At 42.6% G+C, this 17,409-nt stretch overlaps 1 protein-coding gene across 3 annotated transcripts in view; it reads right to left on the minus strand.

Moving 5' to 3' along the window:
- CCDC88C (coiled-coil domain containing 88C) overlaps window positions 1–17,409 on the minus strand; it is an 86,380-nt gene that overhangs the window by 45,656 nt on the left and 23,315 nt on the right. For 2 of the 3 annotated variants that reach the window (XM_052694025.1, XM_052694024.1), the window contains exons 4-5: window positions 7,007–7,076; window positions 659–717 (exon numbers count right to left, since the gene is read on the minus strand). In XM_052694025.1, coding sequence (XP_052549985.1) covers window positions 659–717; window positions 7,007–7,076 — 129 coding nt within the window. Of the gene's footprint in view, window positions 1–658; window positions 718–7,006; window positions 7,077–10,132; window positions 10,156–17,409 lie in introns of those variants that run through there. The other variant, XM_052694026.1, reaches the window with a different exon arrangement.

Here is a 17,409-nt window from a genome sequence, read left to right on the forward strand (position 1 = left end):
TAGAGACCTACAAACAAGGTCAATTATAAGCAAAGGCCAGTCTGCAACACCCCTATTGTTTACCACCATGGATGTTTGGTGGGCAGAACACTGAGTGCTTTATCTGGTAACTGTCACTTATTTCTGGGGAGTTTCCCATACACACTGCCTGTCCAGTTATTTTAACAAACACCAGATAAAAAATCCCCACATGAATATACAAAGTAGCTATTCATTTTGGATTTTATAAACATACTAAATCAAATGATAAATAAAATCAGGCTTTGTTAAACAAATGTTTAGACTTCGCTTATTTATTTGCTTTATATCAAATATAAAAAAATACATCTATAGTAGTCCACAAGTGAGAAAATAAACCAATAACAATCTTGATACCAAGTGCACTACCCAAAGCTTTTTCTTGCTCTCTGTTACAACAGTACATACTCTGTGGCTGATTTAAGCACTGGTAACAAATTGTGGCATACAGTGTGTCTCCTTTCCACATGCTGCCTTCTCTCCTACAATAATTTCATTCATCTAATACCAAAGATTTACTTTGCAAGCTATCCTGAGCTAGACATTTGTTCATATAGCAATGATCTTCATGTGGATTTTCTCAGTCCAGAAATAACAACAGATTCACAAAAATATTTTTCAAGCCTTTAATGAGGTTCACCTGAACAGCACATCCCAGAACCAACAACAGCAGCTTCTTAATTTCTTCCATACTTTTACCTAGAGAGGAAAAAATGGAATTAGTACATGTGTAACATAAATTAAGTATCTCTGAGTTATCATATCCAAAAAAACAGGAATATTCTCCTTTGGACAGGTGCCTGTTCATATGTGTTCATTATACTGTTTCCATACTTTCCATGTAACAATACAGTTCTTATGAACTTCTTAAATCTAAAATCCAGAAAGATCATCTTCCTCACATTTTCTGAGGTTTTGTACTGATTAATGATGAGATTTTTTTTTTCCTTTTCACCAGTGCTTGCCCCTCATTTTGTGATTATCCAGAGTAGAAAGCAAGAACAAAACAAGACACACCCCGGATAGGATCAAAGGATGGTTACTCTGACAGGACAAATTTGTCTTAAATTCTGCACCTGTAAAGTAGTTGCTGCTTAGCACAGTTGCTGTAGGAAAATTTAACGCCATCCTGTGTAAACAAATAGTCTCTTTAACAAAGGGATGCATCAGCAGCTAGTTCTTCCACTGTTCACATTGTGAGGGGCAAGCCCTATGTGCTAGGCGGAGTAACACCAAGTGCTGTTCAGCATTCACGCTGGGAGAGAAGGAAAGAAACAGGCCTTGTACACTACCCTCACCCCTATGCAACTGCTTCCCGACACACAGCATGCTACCGCATGGTAAACGTTCCCACCTCATACCCTGTTTTACTTGAGTGTTCCACTGCTCCCACCACAGAGCAAAGCTGACCACCACCACATCTCTCCAGCAACAGACAGCAGGGCTGACCCGGCAGCGGGTCAGAGGCCTGTGCAGAGTGGGGCCAGGCAGCTGGAACAATGCCCACGTGCAGCCCCATAGAGGCACACTGACCTACATCACCGTGGGGCTGCTTGTAGCCCAGGAACCTCACAATGTGGCATGCAGGCAGCTTTCCTTTCGAAAAGGAAATGCCCTCAGCAGTCTTCAGATTGTTAAACCATTTTTCAGCAGTTTTTATGAATGCCAATTTTTAAAATGTTTCAAGTGATCTACACAAATTATCAGCACACAAAACATCAGCACGCAAATCAGTGCTGGAATTCTCCAAATTCAAGTCCCACATTATTATCACTAAAACACTGCAGAGAGAACTCTTCTGCAGAGACAGACGTAAATAAAACATGCTAGTTCTCACTTTATCTTGTAAATACCACTTATTTTCCTGTAGAATATTCAAAAACTGTTTTTGAAAAGCATACAACCTTCCCTCCTATCTAGAAGCATACCTAGCTTGCTCCCTTCTGAAAACTCACCATTTAATATACTAACTACATTTCAGCATGTGAAAATCTGCTTGTTCTGTACAATTCTTAATAACACAACATTCAATGTAATCAATATCGCAAAAAACCAAACCACTGAACAACAACAAAAGCTCTGCTGCACTGTGAGCAGTTCCTGCATGGGCAGTACTAGCCCAAGGAGATATCAAGGTGGGCGAGAACACATTTTCTTTTTGCAAAATTAAGTTTTTGTTACAGTTCCAGCACTTGATTTAGTTCTTTATCTATTTCAAAGCAAAGCCAGACCAGGGATTAAAGGCACAGCGTGCCTGTGGGACAGTATAGAAAGCAGGTCTGTGAAGGACAGCAAGAGAACCCCTGCACCTTCTCCTTCTCCCTAACACCCTGTGTTATGCTCTGTGCACCACAGCTGTCCTGTAGTTGAGCCTGCTGGCTTGGAGTTCCTCAGGTCAGAAAACACTGCAATCCCTTTCCAGCAGTGAGTGCACCTGCACTACCCTAAAGACATGGGAGCTACTGAAGCCAAAGTGCACTCTGCACGAAAGGCAGCAGGCTTTGTTTTTCTCCCCAGACAACAGATGTGCATCCATGATACTGCCCAATCCCGTGAGGTGCAATACCTTTAGCTGTAACTTAATGAGGTCAGCCCTGTTCCGGCCTTGCCTAGAAATACCACTCAGAGGCTTCACTCCCACCCGAGCTCTCTCACCAGCAGGACACGCTGAGGGGCACACAGCTTAGGCAGGGAATCCTAACCAGTTATAAAAAACAGCAAGAAATTAAAAGATTTGAGGTAATAAGAAGTTTATTAAACTGCTGCTTCAAAGCTAACATTTGGCAGCTGAGCTTACCAAAAACACCCTCCTACATCCCGGCCATGAATGCTTAGGTCTGGGGCAGAACTCTTGGCAGACCAGTAGCCACAAGATGAAGTGAATGGACCGGATTCAAACTAGCACTTAAACAGAAAGGTGCTACTAAAAAAATCTGGGGCATTTGCACCTTATTGAGAATTCCAGGGCAGCTGCTGTCAGGCCATGTCTGTGAGGGAGCCAACACCTGGGGGATGCGCGGAGACCATCTGCTCTGACAGTGGGTTGGCTGGGAGGGGGAATCCCAACCACCACCTGCAGGTCAGGATCTGTCCTGGCTCACAGGAGACAGACAGATGGCACAGCCCAGGGACAAGGCGGCAAAGGGATTAGGGGGCACAACAAAAGGGATGGATAGAGGTACTGGGATGGTGCAGAACACTAACAAATATAAGAGAGGGAATAGAAGGGAATGCATAAGACAGAATGAACCCATGTATGGGGGATTTTGAGCTTATGCAATTTTTCTATGTACTTTTTCTTTAGTTTTCCTCCAGCAGAAGAGCAGTGGGGCTGTGAGAGGCTGGGAAGCGGTGAACACACCAGCGTTGTTTTTCCCAGCTTTAGTTACATCCTGAAAAGCCCGACTTCTAAATTAACACTATTGAGGCCGTGTTCTGTTATTAACTTTATATTTTATGAACCTCGCTGTCTTTGGTGGATTGCGAAACAAAATGAGGAAGGAAACCAGCCATGAAAAAGGACCCCAGTAGGAGCATGCATCTTTTAGGATTTTAATCAAAAACAGTTTCTATAGATATTTACCAGCAGGGATCTTGGGGTTTGTTCATTCATAAACTTTCAATGTAAACTGAAAAGGGGATCTAAATAGCAAAGTTTTTGTTTGTTTGTTTTGAAGAGACAGAAACAGGCTACCACAACAGGTACACAAGACCTCATTTCCAGACTTGTTCTGAGAAAACTTCAAGTCCCTTCTTCTCCAGCCTCTAAAGAATTATGTCTGATGGTAAATACACTGATGATTTTCATATTGAACACAGAGGACTGATGATGCAGTAGCAGATTTTTCTGAAAAGACTGTTTAAGAAAACCCTTAGAGGAAGATAAAAACAAAGTTTAATGGCAGTAGCTCACCACTGCATAGTGCATTGAAGAGACGCCTGTAATGTCAGCTACCTCACTCTGCAAGTCTGAAAAAGCTTTCTAAACCCCTTATGTAAACTTTCAAGTTTCTTTTCAGTTTCCTGTATTCTAGAAAACAATCAAGGACATCATCTTCTCACAAACTATTTTTGCAACTTTTATGCTTGTGGCCAAACTGAAGAAGATAAGCCTGGACCAAAATGATTTAGAGGATGTGAAAGCTCATTTAGTTCCTGAATCCAGAAGACACATACCACGTTCTATGAAAAAGCTCAACTCCTACAGCATTTTTAGTAGTAGCAGCTCTGTATTCTCAACAGTCTTATGTTCCAAGTGCAGCTTGTAGAAGCCCTCAGTAGTTCCAAATGTTGAGTGCCAAATGGGAGCTAAACAGCAAGAACACCATTCTCAGCTTCAAAGCTGCTCAGTTTATGATTTAAAAAGCATAACACCACATTTGGCTGCATTTTAGAAGGACAAGTACAATCTGTAAATTACGCTGTCGAACAACTCTGAAAAAAAAATACAAGGACTTGTTTCAAAGAAGTCACTGGACTTGTTAGAGAGAATCACACAGACGGATCTAACAGATCTCTGGCCTGGGACGTATAGAGTTAATACAGTCAGTAGGAGCCTTCCCAGCTCAAGCAGCACATGGCAACACATTAATTATTCCAGGAATGCGATCACAGGATCAATCGCTCTTCCTCTGGTTAAGGGAGGGGGAATCTTTCACTCAGATATCTTACCTACAGGGGACAGAGAACAAGAACTGGGATGTGACCACTGCGTCGAAGATCCACCCTTCCCTTCTGACCACCTGCACCTCAACCTCCAGCTCCGGGAGCTCCCACAGGCCTTGCCCCTGCGCTACCTCTGCAGGTATCCGCCCCAGAACCCTCATCTTCCCTCCCAGTCTCTGTCCTGGACTGGGCCACTGACACAGAGAGAGAGGTTATTCCTCTACTACTGCTGTTTTTAAACAACTGCCTCCAATAATTAACGTCTGCCTCATCTCTGCTCCCCATACTGCTGTCATGCTCAGCCTCCTCACTCCTCTGTCAGTTTTCCCTGGGGCTTCTCAGTATTCATGCCAAAAAGCACCATTTCCCATGCTGATGGCTGCTTTGTCCTCATGTCTTTTATTCAATCAGTAACCCTCCTTCAGCTTTCCCACTGACAGAGAATATCTCATTTCACTTTCCTTTCCTCTCCTGTGTCACTGCCTTCTTCTCATTTTCTCTGCAAAACACTCAGTAACACAGGCATCAATCCAGCAGCTACCTGGCCATGGTTCACCTGACCTGCGCTCAGCTTTTCTGTGAATTCCCTTCTTTTGGTTGTGCTAACTTCCCCTCACACCTCTCCTCCCTACTGCCCTTTTCTAGGCATCCCATCAGCCTTCAGCCAGGTGCTCAGTTCTGAAACCTCCCTTACTTTTCTATTTCTTCAGCACATCCTACCTTAGATTCTGTCCTCAAAAAGCCCCAGCTGGTTCTCAAAAGCAGTATTAAATATAACCAAACAATAACTTCATGTTTTTTCTATGCACACATCCCATTATTTTCATCCATCTAGTTGTCACATTCTCACATTCTTTATCTTCTCCCATGTCTTTCCAAATTACATCAATAATAAGTAAAAAGACAATAAATTTTAAAAAGACAATAATAATACCAGATTTCAAAGATCTTAAAGTGAAGCAGATGTCTGTTTGCACTTAAATGGGGCTGGACAATATCCTTCCCATGTGTCATATCAGCTGATTTCTTCAAAGACTGCCTTAAGGTACTGAAAAGCACCAACTAAGTGGTGAGAAGCTATACATAAACACATGACAGCTTTCAAGTGTGCAGCTTCCCCAGAAACCAACACTGCAGTTATTGCATTATGAGCCTCCTACCAGCTGTCACTCAGCAACAGCCACAACAAGAAGCCAGCCAGCCTTTCCCATTGACATGGTGAGCAGAGAGCTCGCCCTGTTGGCGCAAACATCTTTGTCAGGTTTTGTTCCACTGTCCATATGACTGAAAACAGCAACAGCTCTTATGTTTCTTTTCATCTTCAGCCATAAGGTTAGCCTGTACAGAAGAACTAAGACTGGCATTACAGACTTTACAGTGACTGTTGAAGAAGTGGATACCCTCAAGCTGGATTTTACTACAGAAGCGTCAAGGCTATGAGTTTCTGTAACACAGTATCAATAAATTAATATTCTTTCCTGATATAACCCCTTTGTGTATGTACATACGCTATGCCTGCCAAAACCAACAAAATAAAATCTTCTGCCAAGCTTCCTGCCATTTGTTTGTACTGGAGATGCTGGTTACCACGTCATCCCCCATCACTGCAGACAGGGTTCATTCTGTTTTCCTTCTTTGGTTAAAAAAATAAAATAAAATGCACTGTCCTTGGCACCAGCATGGTGCTACAGCAGAATGGGCATGTTAAAAAAGTAAATTAACTACAGCAATAAAACCTCTTGCTTCAGAAATATTGTTCCAATGAGAAGTCAAACTAATTTTGCTCTGCAGGTCTGTCTTTTGTCCCACCAAAAACAGGCGATTCTGGAAGTGAAATCATTAGCTTCCAATCATTTTTGATGGAGTACCTCTTGTGACAGATGCCCATGCCTCGACAAAGTGGCTGGACAGATGTTTTTATCCTTGCCATTCTCTTCCTACTTTTTTTCTGAGATGCCATACATATACTTTTCTCCATTCTTACATATTTTACTTCCTACACTTAGTTGCACTTCACACTTCAGGGCACCTTTGCAAAGCTTTCCTGGTGTGCAAATATCGTTACAGCTGAACTGATTATACAGGAACACAGGACAGAAAACCAGGAGGAGAAACAAGTTTCTCAGGGCAGATTGTTCTCTATCACTTGCGGCAACAAGATAGGGGACATGAGTTACAAGCAAGCAGCTGCTTTGGCAAGAACTCACAAATACAAATTTATATATGTATGATAGTAAGACATATCAGATATTGTATGTGTATATTCAGGTAAATAAAATATTCATTCAGCACGGGGTGAGGAAGAATCCAACAAGCTACTCACCAGAAAGAGGATCTTTGCCAATCATTAAAACATTTGGTAAATTCATTACAATCAGCTGCTGGAGGACCTCCTAAACAAAAGACAGCAACAAGCAAAGGTCAGCGTGAAGAAATCCCAATCAATCATGCCACAAAGAATACAGAGTTCCATCGATTACAAAGCCTTTAACATTCTGCTAGTTCAGAGGTCACAAGAGGAAGCCCCACTTGAGAGACAAATCAATATTTGAAGATGGCATCAGGTTGCACAGCTAACATACACTGATCACTTCTTTGAACAACTTCAATAGAGAAGATGGAGAGTCCTGTGGTACTAACCAAAATAACTTCCATGCCAGGCACACCTTCCCATCATGCCTTTACCCCAGGCATGACCTGCGTTCATTTGACGCCTGACGTACAGCTGCTGCTGTGTTCCAGGATGTACAAAAATGCACTGGGCCCATTAAAGGGACCAAAGCCAGCCTGTGAAGTTTATGCAATTTGAATAATTGGGCAAATCATTCCATAGGTTTGAAATTCTAAAGATGGGCTAAGGAAGTGGGCGCGAGGGAAAAAGCTACTGAATAGACAGCTTGAAACCCACTTGTTCAAAGCAGTGCTAGTTCTAGATTTGTTTGCATTGTTTTTAACAAAAAGAAAATTTGCTTAATTATGTTGTGGGGGAGACAAGGGAAAGGAGATGTATTGTTTGGTCAGAAACACTTAAATATCAGCTGCTTGAAGCTACTCTGAAACTACAGACAGGCTTACTGAGGAAAGGCTACAAGCCCCAGGGAAGGCAAATATCCAAAGGTGGACAAATAGACTGCAGGGAGGACTGTGATTGGCAATGTGTTCAGCCATGCACTCAAGCCATTTTCTGTAACATACAGCACACGCAGAAATACTGTTCCAAGCTTCACCCGGCAGCGACTAATGCTCATTTGTGGTGATGTGAACAAAACATTATGCCTGCAAGTATTTGTTTCACATGAAAAACTGGGGAGGAAAGTGGCTGTGTGATGAAAATGCTGTGCTGGGATTCAGGAAACAAAAGTTCCGCATAGGGCTCTACCAGTGTTTGGCAGGTGCCCCTTCCCCACTTGTCTCCACGCCCCAGGCTGCCCTGCAGCCATGGGAAGGGCTCACGCTTTAATTCTGATGGAGCATTCAGCACCAGAGGAAAAAACACTGCAGTTGGGCATGGAGGGCAGTCACACGTTTCCTAAAACAATCAGCTATTCACTGAAACACTTCCTCTCCAAGTTACTGGATTGTTATTTCACTGCTTTCAGAGTTACCATGCGACAAAAAATTAAACCTGATTTTAAGAGGAAATATCCCACTGAGCCTGAAGCATCTGATAAGCAATCATAGCGGATATTGAATAAAAATTTGAGACGTCACATATTTCATTTCTTCCCCTCCAATTCATGCTCAGAACACATTCCCCAGTAGTAACAGTCTAGATAAAGCAGAAATATTTCATAGCACAGCTGATGGGTTTTTGGTGCTGTTAAAAAGGCAAGTTCCACAGATCTTAATACAATAGGAAGTTTGGCTAATGCAGGCCAGGCATTTGCTGAATTGTTGGCCAAATGCATTTTATAGTTTGTGCACTTGAGACATATTAAACAAAAGTTTGTTTGCACCTGTTAGCAAAACAGCTGCAAACTGTATTGCTTTTAACAGCATATGGCTGGACTTCACTGTCTGCTTTAACAATAGTGTGGCACTGAGGCTTTAAACAAATTCAAAATTTGCATATGCCAAAGCATTGGGCTTTAACCAGTGATTTCCATGGCAAAAAAAAAAAAAAAAAGAATTTTGTTTCCAGTCACCCAGTGCATGGAGTGGCACTGAGGCAGGAATGCATTAAGAATTCGCGTTGTCTTTGTGTAATCATCAGCTCGCCAGCTACTTACCCCAAGCCACAAAAGGCACCACAGCTAACCTTTCTGCTGTACTATTCCCATGCCGCCCCCCCCCCCCCCCGCACACTCACTGTGCATGCACCACCCAGCACAGCCATGAGCACACACCCACAAGTGCCCAAACTCCGTGTCTGGCTGGGCCTGGACCCACTGAGAGCACCAGTCTCTCTGGAACTGCAGTGACAGCATGGCTCAGAATGAAAAGTTCCAGTTGTAAGAGGCAGTACTTTGGCCTGTTTATTTTTAAAATACACTACACATAACTATCTTTTGTTTGAAACACCTCCACCTGAGATTATTATTTGTGATGATAACATCACTATGTCCTGTAGCTCATCAGTAGATCTCAACACTGCATAAAGGAAGGTCAATGCATTTCTTATTCTAGGATGGAATTGTCTTCCTCATCTGCAGTAACTTCCACGGCCACTGAAAACACTGCCAGCCTCTCTGTGCTGCAGTCAGCAGTGTTCAACACAAACACGCACAATGATACTATTCAATTGGTTGTAAGAGGAGTCAAGACACCAAAAATCTAACACCTGGAACAGTTCAGAATTAACCTCAGACCTGAAATGACCAGTAGGTACACAGGCTCTTACACTGGCCACTGGGTTAACCTGGGCACACAGCTGGAGTCCAGTGAGCAAAATAAACAGGAGATAAAAACATATTCCCCTGAGGCAAGCAGCACTGCATTACATAAGGGATGCTGCTCCACAAGGAATGCAGCAGAGCTGAGGCATGAAACAGAGGAAAGGATGATCCACATTTGCTCTCTCTTGGGTGAGTGCACGGCTAGAAGCAGGCAGAGGCTGCTGTAGAGCAGAGCAAGGCTTTCAAACGCTTCCAGTTGCACACAGAATCCCACGGTACTCCAGGGAGCAACTACAAAAGCAAGAATCCTAATTTTTCCTCTGAGAGACCACTTAAATATTTTTACAGCGCAAGTAAAGCTTGATTAAAGCAGTAAAACTTACTGCAATAACACATGGTAACAATTTCCCTAATTATTAAAACAATTAGGGTTTGAGTTGCCAACTTCACACTAAGGCCATGAACCAACTCCATGATCAGTTTGAACGCTGACTGCATGTCAGCATCAGCTCTCCCACACTGCTGTATGCTTACTTTTTTTTTACTGTTGGTACTACTGCTAATGAGATTTCCATGACACAACATTGATAACAGCAGTCTTATTTAAGGAATACCATTCAAAACAGATCTGTCAGGCCTCAGTGCAGCTCCTGCAGGTGCCTGTTTCTCCTCTTCCAAAGAGGATATTTTGAACTTGAAACTTGTCCAAGACCTCAGCATCTTCATCAGCAGTGGTGGCTGCAAGAGCAGATGCCTCTGGTTAGGTCACTGCTTACCATCACAAAACACAAGCACTGGCAGCCAAGTCTCACATCACTTGAGCCAGATCCCCAAACCCAGTGGATAGAACCCAGGAAGGTTCCTGCACACAGCAGTGCATGACTCCATTCTGGGGGAGTACCTCCCTGCCAAAGGTGGAGGTGTCTGTTCAGTGTTTGCTCTCAGCTGCGCCAGAGGTGTGAAGCTGAGCTGGTGGAGACAACCTGCAGCCTGAGCAACACAAGGACACTGCCAGGGGCACAGCTCTGCTGAGAGCAGCTGGGCACTCCAGGCAGGCACCACAAGGATTTGAGGATACTTTCAATCTACCTAAAACTCATGAGGTTAGACATAAATAAATGTAGTACTCTCAGTAGCAGCCTTCTGGCATCTAAGCCAGTGCACACCAGGGGCTTCACATTTACAGTCGCTTTGTTAAGAAGGGAGCTTAAGAAAAACAAGAATAATAAAGCCAAAATTCCCCTACATTGATTCCATCAGTCAAAGGCTTTAGGAAAAATTAAGACACATATGAGATTGCGGATAAAATCCTAAGCACTGAGTTAAGCCCTCAGGCTTATAAAAGCATGAACAAACACAGACAGAGGGAATGCGGTTGCTGCACTCAGAGCTCCCAATTTGTTTCTGGAGTGCTGGGGCATGTTTTACTTGCGCTTTTTATCTTCCTAAGATCACACACGCAGGATGTTTGCTGTTGGCTGACCGCCTTGGGTCATCAGAGGAGACAGTGGCAGCTCTAGCTCTCAAATCACCATGGTCATATATTAACATTTTGTTTACATGTAACAGGGTAAACGGGCCCCTTATATTTCTGTAGGAACAAAGCCTCCCGGGCCCATACTACACATGCTTCAGTACACATTTGCGCCTTAAAAATTTGCCTCTAACAGCATGGAATAACACAGTCTTGAGGAATCCATTTTGGCTGCATTCTTAAACGCCAACAAGAGCATGCCAATTGCTGCAGCAAAGAACATACTGTCAGGATAGGAGTATGAGAAACTGTCCTTTCCACAGCTATGGGACCAGGCAAACAAGCTTTACACAAACACTTCCCTGCACCACACAGCGCTAATGTGAAGCAACTACTAGCTTCTCATGTGGAATTAAATTAACCTCTGCTTGAATCCTGAACAAGAAGGGAGTAGCAAATAAATTATGTAAGAAGAACAGCAGTCGACTGGCCATTGTAATTCAACGCTCAAGCCAAGCCATTCCATTTAAGTATATTGCTTGGCTATAAAATGCTAATTGCCCAGCTGACTGGGAGCCAAATGGTGCTCTCCTGCTTGAAAATGCCCATGAAGAAAAACCATCATCAGCTTTATTTATACCACTAAGAGCAAACATTCCCTGGCCAGAGAAACAGGCTTACACTCCAACTGAGCTCAGACCCCTGAGCGGAAAAGCTCAGTAGAGCCCTACCTATGCAGTGCTGTCAACATCCTTCTCCAGTACCTTTAGTACACATCTGATCTTCCAGGCAATGCCCCAAGCATGACCCTACACATACGGATGAACTCCCCATTGGCCACTTGGAGCCTGGCAGCAGCAGGGCTGGTAAGTTTGGGCACTAGTGGGAACATGGCTGGGCTGGTACCTCCTGTGCAGCATGCTCCAAGCTTGGGATGGCTGGACTCAAGTTTTTCTAGAAACAGAACTCTTAATAGCGAGCACTTGAGCAAATGAGTACATTTTAATATTAAAATATATTTTAAGGAATAAATTCAAACCTGTGGGATTTCCAGCTTTGTATTCATGTAATAAAGTAAACAAGCTACTTTGCAGCCTACAACAAGGAGGTTAAGAAAAAAGGAATGTTTAACAACCAATGCAGACAAACATAACTATTTTGCTGTAGTCATCTGAGAAGTTATTGATAGCATGAGGAAAACCATTTACAAGTTCTGTAAACTGTACACCAGGATCCCACAAAAGATGAGACAAGATGAAACAAGTTGTTTTGGCGATGGCAAGGAAGCAAAACATAAGCAGACCTTTTACTGAGATGTTCTCCATGTGCACCTTACCACGCGAGCACACCTGGTGACACTGAGTGACTCAGTACTCACTGTTTCTCTGCCAACATGTAACACACACCACAAAATTTGATTAAAAATCTTGCTCATCGCTGTAATAATTGTATTCATGAGGTGACAGACTAGAAGATTAGCTGTCTTAAAAGAGGTGGGTTTTTTTCCTGGAAACCAGCAAACTACAAAGCAGGCTTCTAAAGATCCTTCAAGTGGAAATCCAAAAGCTGCTAAAATAACTGTTGCCTCATCCGCTGAAAGTAATCAGTTCTGACAGTCACGGTCTGGGATCTCAGTGGGAGGGGATGTGAAGGAATTATACCTAGTCTGAACCATCCCCAGCACGACTGGGCTGTGAGTAGCTAACCAAATGACAGAAATATACTGAACAGAGGAATGAGACCAAATTCTATTAAAAAACAACAACCCCAAAACAACAAAACACACAAAACAAATGCAATACGCACAGAAACAATCATCCACGCAATTATTAGATCTAGGACTGTCATGGCTCAGGTTTTGGTACTTGTATTAGAGTAGCACAGAGATTCCAGCACAAAGTAAGACCTCCTGCACTGCAAGCTGTACCAGCACAGAGAGCTCGTCACAAGCCTGCAAGGCATCAATAGGCCAATGGGAAGACAGTAACCAGCAAGGTGTGGAGAAAATGAAAATAAAATTCCAAGGCTATAATGGGATCCTTTGTGCACTCTCACAGCTTATTAACTGCTTACATCACCCACATCAGCATGACACAGAACAAAATTACTCCACACATCAGAAAGTAAGGCAGGCAAGCCATGATAAATGCATCTGCTACAAGATCAAACTGTTTATGGCGCACTTTTTTGTGGTTATTGCTTAAATCCCGTAACAAAAGTTCTGTGTGTACTTAAATAAAAGCTACTCTAGGTAAAAAATATATATATATATATATAATAATTTCAGGATGCTAGGAACTAGGATCTAATTTTACTTCAAGCCTACTGGAATCAATGACAAAGCAGCTGCCCCACCCCCCACATCCCCAGTTATGGGGGAAACAATATTTTCTTAATCAAACTCAGTATAAAAATATACATTCTAAAATATGAAGCAAAACTATGAGCAGCTACCTAACAGCAGAACTCCCAGCCTGGTCCGACTGACCCCAAGATAAATTACTCATTTCAGCACAGCGGTTCTGCTGTTGTGCCCAGCAGCATTATCGATTTGACCAGAGAAGAGAAAATTCAATTGCAACACAGTGTCCCCCGGCTTCTATTGCCAGCAGCACTTCTAATTTACCTACTTGAGGAAAATGAAAAGCTTATTGATTTATCCTCAACTACTCTCTCCAAATCAAGTGCAAGTGGGTTCAGATGTTCATAATGGTGCTCAGACAAATTACTCCCAACTTGTATTTTATTCCACCCTCGAGTTGTCATGGGGTGGTTTATGCAGTAACAGGGAATAAAGAATGTGTTGTGTTCAAGGCCTGTCACTTGACATTACTAATATGACCAGCTAAAATGCAATCCATCTGTTCAACACGCTTCCAGCTAATCTGTGGTGGTCTCTAAGGACCATAGTAATTTGGCCTAGCACACATTATAAAGAAACATTGCAGACCATCAGAACAGACTTGAAGCACTTCCGAATTCTCTGAAATTCAGCACACCAAGCACAATGACTTACATGAAAAGGAAAGCAGTTTTCTCAAGCACAGTCTGAACAAATTTTGCTGGGATAATCAAGCCAGAAGCATTCACATTTAAATTCAAAACTGAGCATTTTTCACAGCTTTTAATGCTGAAGCCTGATACTGAGTTAGGTTAGCCATTCAGAGCTCCTGAGGGTAAGCTCTGCTACACTCCCTTTGTTCACCAAAATGAAAAAAATTACAATACTAAAATGGAGTGTGCCATCAAGAAACATCAAGCCAAAGGGCTGCTATGAAAGTTTGATGTAAGAGGATTTCTACCACTTCTCTTACTGTAAATATATCTAAGTCTTGCACTTTTCAGTGCGTTTACAAGGAAGGGATGCATCAAACACCTAACTGGGCACATGACACTAGCCTTCATAAAACACACCAAATCTGTTAATAACACTTCTACTTCACGAAGAAAAACAAAAAACAAAACAAAAGTTAACTTGAGGCAAGCTTGGGGTTTACTTAGAGATTCAGAGCTAGAGATCTGTATTATACCTTCAATGCCACAATACGAGAAAAAGTATCAAGAACTTCAAAGCAGCAGCTGATCACTGCATAATTATTTTAAAGCAGAAGAATTCATATTCAGCATCCTTGCACATGGTAGAGGTGAAAAGGCACAGTAAATTTCATGTGTGGCTTGCACAATGTAACCGGAGCACTCTGTGAAAGCAAATATTCTCACGTCCACTGGGTCAATTGCTCTACCACCAGGACAAGGGCAAATAAAACGGAAAAGGGCAGAGTGAAGACACAGGAACCCTGCTCCAAGAGGAGCTCTGGGCCCCTCCTCACATCCCTTCTGGATCTTCTGTGCTTAACAGCAAGTCCAGAGCCGCCATTTCCCCTTTGGAGGGAAGAGCTATGTATGAGGAGCAAATACACTCGTGTGCAGTAGACACGGACTATTCAGAGCTTCCTGCCTGTAAGCTGCAGTAAACTGCATCTCAGCAAGAGCTGGAACCTGCACTGCAGCAGCCTGGCTGTGCTGCCAGCAGAGAAGGTTCAGCCATTCATCTTCCACAAAAAATTAAGTCACCTTCAAAGTTCTATTCCACATATGTGCAATACAGAAAAACATTAGAAATTAACATCAAAAACTCACTAAACCACAACAATTCCACAGCTGAAGTAACAGTTAATGTCACAGAACAACAAAGAACTGTGCAACTGCAGAGCGGAGGGATGTTCTGACTGAAGGAAAAAAATAGCTGATCAAAAGGAAAAAAGAAGAAAGGTGAAAGTCACCTTCAACAGCTGCCACAATGTCACAGAATCATAGATCACTTGAGTTGATCTTACAGGTCACCTAGTCCAACTCCCCTGCAATGCACAGGGACACCCACAGCTAGATCAGGTTGCTCAGAGCCCCATCCAGCCTGACCTCGAATGCCTTCAATGATGGGGCACCATTATCCCTCTGGGCAACTTGTTTCAGTGCTTCACTACTCTTACCATTAAAACAAAACAGAACTTTTGCCTTACATCCACTTCAAATATCTCTGTTTTAGTTTGAAACCATATTCCTAATCTGTGCTTGTTTGGCAGTTGTTATTCTAGTCACACAGGTCTTCATGGATATGAGAGTCTCCCGTTGTGAAGCCAAATATTAACATATCAGAAAAAGTGAAGCCTGCTCTGAAGAACATGAAAAGTGAATTTCCCAGACAAGCAAAGTGAGGCAGAAAGAATTTCAGCAGCTGCAAAAAAAACTGAGATGCAGAGGATGTGTGCAGTGGTTTGAATGCAATTTCAAGAAGCCCATGGTAAAACAGAACTGCTTCCACAAACACACTAGCTGATCACAGGACTAGACCACCCTGCTTCTTTGGGAATTCAACAATAACAAAAACAAACAAAACAAAAACAGATTAAGCAGACAAACATCAAGATTTTTCATGTGATTGCATTAAAAATTAAAAAAACTGGAATCCCAAACCAGCTGCCTTAACACATCTGAATGCTGCGTGTTAAAAACTACACTTCCTAAGCTTTCCAGTAGCTGCTGCAAGAAGAATAAAGAAACACAAGCTGCTTCTGACTGGGCTTAGCCCTAGCACATCACAAGGACAGAATTGCACTGACACATTAACCTATCAAGTGTGGCTGTGCATGTATGTCCAGCTGCAAGCCAGCGGGTCTGTAACTCAGGCTCACCCACTACGTGCAGAAGAGGAAACAGCCAATGCTCAGTGTCCCTTGTGTGGGGCCATTAGGCTTAGATCACTTACTAGTGGTAATCCAGCCTGTGCATTCAAACATACGATTATGTGTTCTGCTAACACCCTCAAGAGAAGTCTTCCCAGTCCCTAGCAGTGCTCTTTAGGTATCTGAAGAAACTGATTAGCCTCAGCTAATACAATCTGTGTAATCTACTGTGAATTGTGCAGATAACACATAACATTTATTACCTAGCTCTGCAGAGCTCTGCTCTTTTTACTTCTCCATCAGCCTCACACCAGGCCTCCAAATGAGGTGCTCTTTCACAACAGGACTAGCACACAGCTCAGGCTATGCTAAGCAGAAAATGTGTTTCTTTCTGACGGAGAAAAACGAAGTTATTCCTATACCTTTAATTTCTCACACTTTTGACTTACCAGTAATTGCTGGTGGCCATGGCACACTGAATGTATGCAATGCTCTACGAATACCTGTTGACACCATGAGAAAATGCGAAGGGTGTAGACATATCTTAGAAGGTACTGCCTTTTTGCCATCTGTCATATAAACAGCAGTAAGCAGTACCACTACATTACTATTAACATACAGGGAAGATTAACTTCTGCTCCCATTAGGCCAGTCTTAAGGTTGCTGACTGCTGAGTCTTCCATATCAACAAAAACCAATTTCCTCTCAAGCTGTCATGCTAGGATTTTCCTGAAAAAACAAGCTCATACAACAGCATCTGTAATGGAAAGGAAACAGGACTTTCAAGACTTCGCACTTACTGAGACAAATCTTAAACACAATCAAAACACTTCAAAAAACAAATAACTCCTAAACACAGCACAAAACACAAGTTACAAACAGAAAAAAACACAACAGAGCAGGTTTCATTTTATGTGTAATACCAAAACCCTTTTGTATTACAGAGTCATTTTTCAATTATCCTTCTTAATCTTCAGACTCCCTTAACGCCACATCAATGTGGCACACATGCGTGTTTCCAGGCAATTCCCAAGCTCTCTCACATGCAGAGCCCTTACTTAAATCAGCAGAGCTCAGGTTTACTCTTTAGGCAACACACTCAACAGAAACACAAGACGATGGATCGAGTGACTGGTGGAGGGCAAGCGCAAGATCACAGACAACAGAAGCGCAGCCCTGATGGGCTGGCCTCTGCTAGTGAAAGAAAAGGAGGGGAAGGTAAGCCCCTGGAAGA

Source organism: Tympanuchus pallidicinctus, unplaced genomic scaffold (assembly GCF_026119805.1).
Source record: "Tympanuchus pallidicinctus isolate F22 unplaced genomic scaffold, pur_lepc_1.0 scaffold3, whole genome shotgun sequence".
NCBI lineage: Eukaryota > Metazoa > Chordata > Aves > Galliformes > Phasianidae > Tympanuchus > Tympanuchus pallidicinctus.